At 38.3% G+C, this 2,102-nt stretch overlaps 1 protein-coding gene across 1 annotated transcript; it reads left to right on the top strand.

Moving 5' to 3' along the window:
• Positions 1-1,043: 1,043 nt before the first annotated feature.
• On the top strand, positions 1,044-1,648 carry LOC111463971 (putative gamma-glutamylcyclotransferase At3g02910). Its single transcript, XM_023108011.1, has one exon. The coding sequence runs from the start codon at positions 1,044-1,046 to the stop codon at positions 1,539-1,541; it is 498 nt and encodes a 165-aa protein (XP_022963779.1). The 3' UTR covers positions 1,542-1,648.
• The last annotated feature ends 454 nt before the right edge of the window (positions 1,649-2,102 follow it).

Below are 2,102 nucleotides of genomic sequence, written 5' to 3'. Positions count from 1 at the left end.
TTGTAATCTCACTTATCTTTTGTTCATCATTATTGTATAATCGAAATTTTTTCTTGGATTATTCGACAATAAAACCAGAAGCCCATTCTTTTATAACGAAGGCCCACCTCACGGCCCAGCATAGTTTTGGGCTGAACAAGTACATGCCTGAAAAGAACCAAACCGAGCCAGTTTCGACCTAGATGAACCCTTGTGTTTATCAATGAGGGGCAATGATACGAGCCATGGACTAGCAACCTGACCGGTTAGACGAACACGTATGATATTATCCACTTTGAGCACAAGGTCTCATGACTTTAATTTGGGTTTATCCAAAAGGTCTCAAACTAATGGAGAGAGTATTCTTTTATTATAAAGCCATGAGTTCTTTCTTAAATTAGCCAATAGCCAATGTGGACAATCCTCAACAAAACAATCATGGTACTTATGTCCAAAGCCAAACAACGAGAGCTTTATGTTCAAAGTGGATAATATCATACGATTGTGGAGAGTCGTGATTTGATTTCTAACATAGTATCAGAGCCATGCCCTAAACTTAGCCATGTTAATAAAATTCTCAAATGTCAAACAAAGTATTGTGAGCCTCGAAGGTATAGTCAAAAAGTGATTAATGTGTCGAACAAAGGGTGTACTTTGTTCGAAAACTCTAAAAGAGGAATCGAGCTTCGATTAAGGGGAGGTTGTTCGAGGGCTCCATAGGCCTCAGGGGAGCCTCTATAATATACTTTGTTCGAGAGGAGGATTGTTGGGAATTGTCCCACATTGATTAATTTCGGTAATGATCATGACTTTATAAGTAAGAAATACTATCTTCCGGTCTTCTTGAAAGCCTAAAGCAAAGTGATGAGAGCTTATGTTCAAATGGACAATATCTTAGAGAGTCGTGATGAAATTGGGAGTGAAAACCCCCGATTTTCGGGAGGAGTTTAATGTAGTCGGATGTGAGGGAACCACATATCAAGCTCCGACCCGAATTTATTAATTATTTTATTTTTATAATATATATTTAAGAAGTTAGGAATTGAGAGGCATTTGCAATTGCAATGGAAAATGCAACGGAAAACGAAGGCCCAAAACGACGCCTGATCTTCACCTACGGCACACTAAAAAGAGGCTTCCCAAATCACAACCTGACAAAGGATCTCATCGACAATAACGACGCCGTTTTCCTGGGCAACTATTCCACCCAATTTTCATTCCCTCTCATAATCGGACCTTATGGTGTTCCTTACCTCATCAATCTCCCCGGTTCCGGCCGCCGCGTCCGTGGCGAGGTGTACGCCGTCTCAGATCGTGGTCTCATCAGGCTCGACGAGTTGGAGGACACCGCCGTTGGCCACTACGACAGGCTGCCGGTTCTCGTCGTCGGCAACGACGGCGACACGGTGGGGATCGCGGCGGAGTGCTATTTCGCCGGAAGGGGAGTTTGGGAAGGGCTGTGGAGAGGGAAAGACGGAGAGGAACTGGCGGAGTATACGACACGGGAGGCATTGAAGTATGTGAGGAAGGACCAACGATCCAAGCGTCTTGCACGAATTTAGTTTGGGAGCATTGTGGTTGAATTGGAAAATTCGATGAATTTTCAAGGGTATTTTGGTAATTTAGTCTATTGGGCCGGATCTCACGTGAGCCCATATATCTAAACCTTTCGGAAAAGGCTAAAACTAAAAATAATAAATTAAATTACAAAAATAATAATTCTTTTTATTGAAATATGTATAATATAATATGTTATAAATTATATAATATTGTCTGATAGATAATAATTATTAATATAATATTTAGTTGAGAATTAAAAATATGATTTATAACTATATATCAAACCCTCTTTAAAACTAAAATATAATTTCTTAAAATTTCCTATTAAATACATATCTAAAAAAAGGAATACACGTTATTCAAACTAATACTCATTTGAATCGTGAGCACGGAATAAAGAATGAATAAAGAATATAAAAGCGTTTATTCAATCAATATTTGAAAGATGAGACATGAGAATAAGTATTTTTTTTATATCCGTATCTGACGGGCATTGGATTCCCTTTCTAAGGACTATCTAATTTCTTTTTCTTTATTTTTATTTAACTTTTTATTTTCCGATT

The sequence above is a fragment of the Cucurbita moschata genome, unplaced genomic scaffold, assembly GCF_002738365.1.
Source record: "Cucurbita moschata cultivar Rifu unplaced genomic scaffold, Cmos_1.0 Cmo_Scf00029, whole genome shotgun sequence".
NCBI classification, from domain to species: domain Eukaryota; kingdom Viridiplantae; phylum Streptophyta; class Magnoliopsida; order Cucurbitales; family Cucurbitaceae; genus Cucurbita; species Cucurbita moschata.
The sequence above is the reverse complement of the archived record's forward strand: the minus strand, read 5'-3'. Positions and strand labels throughout refer to the sequence as shown.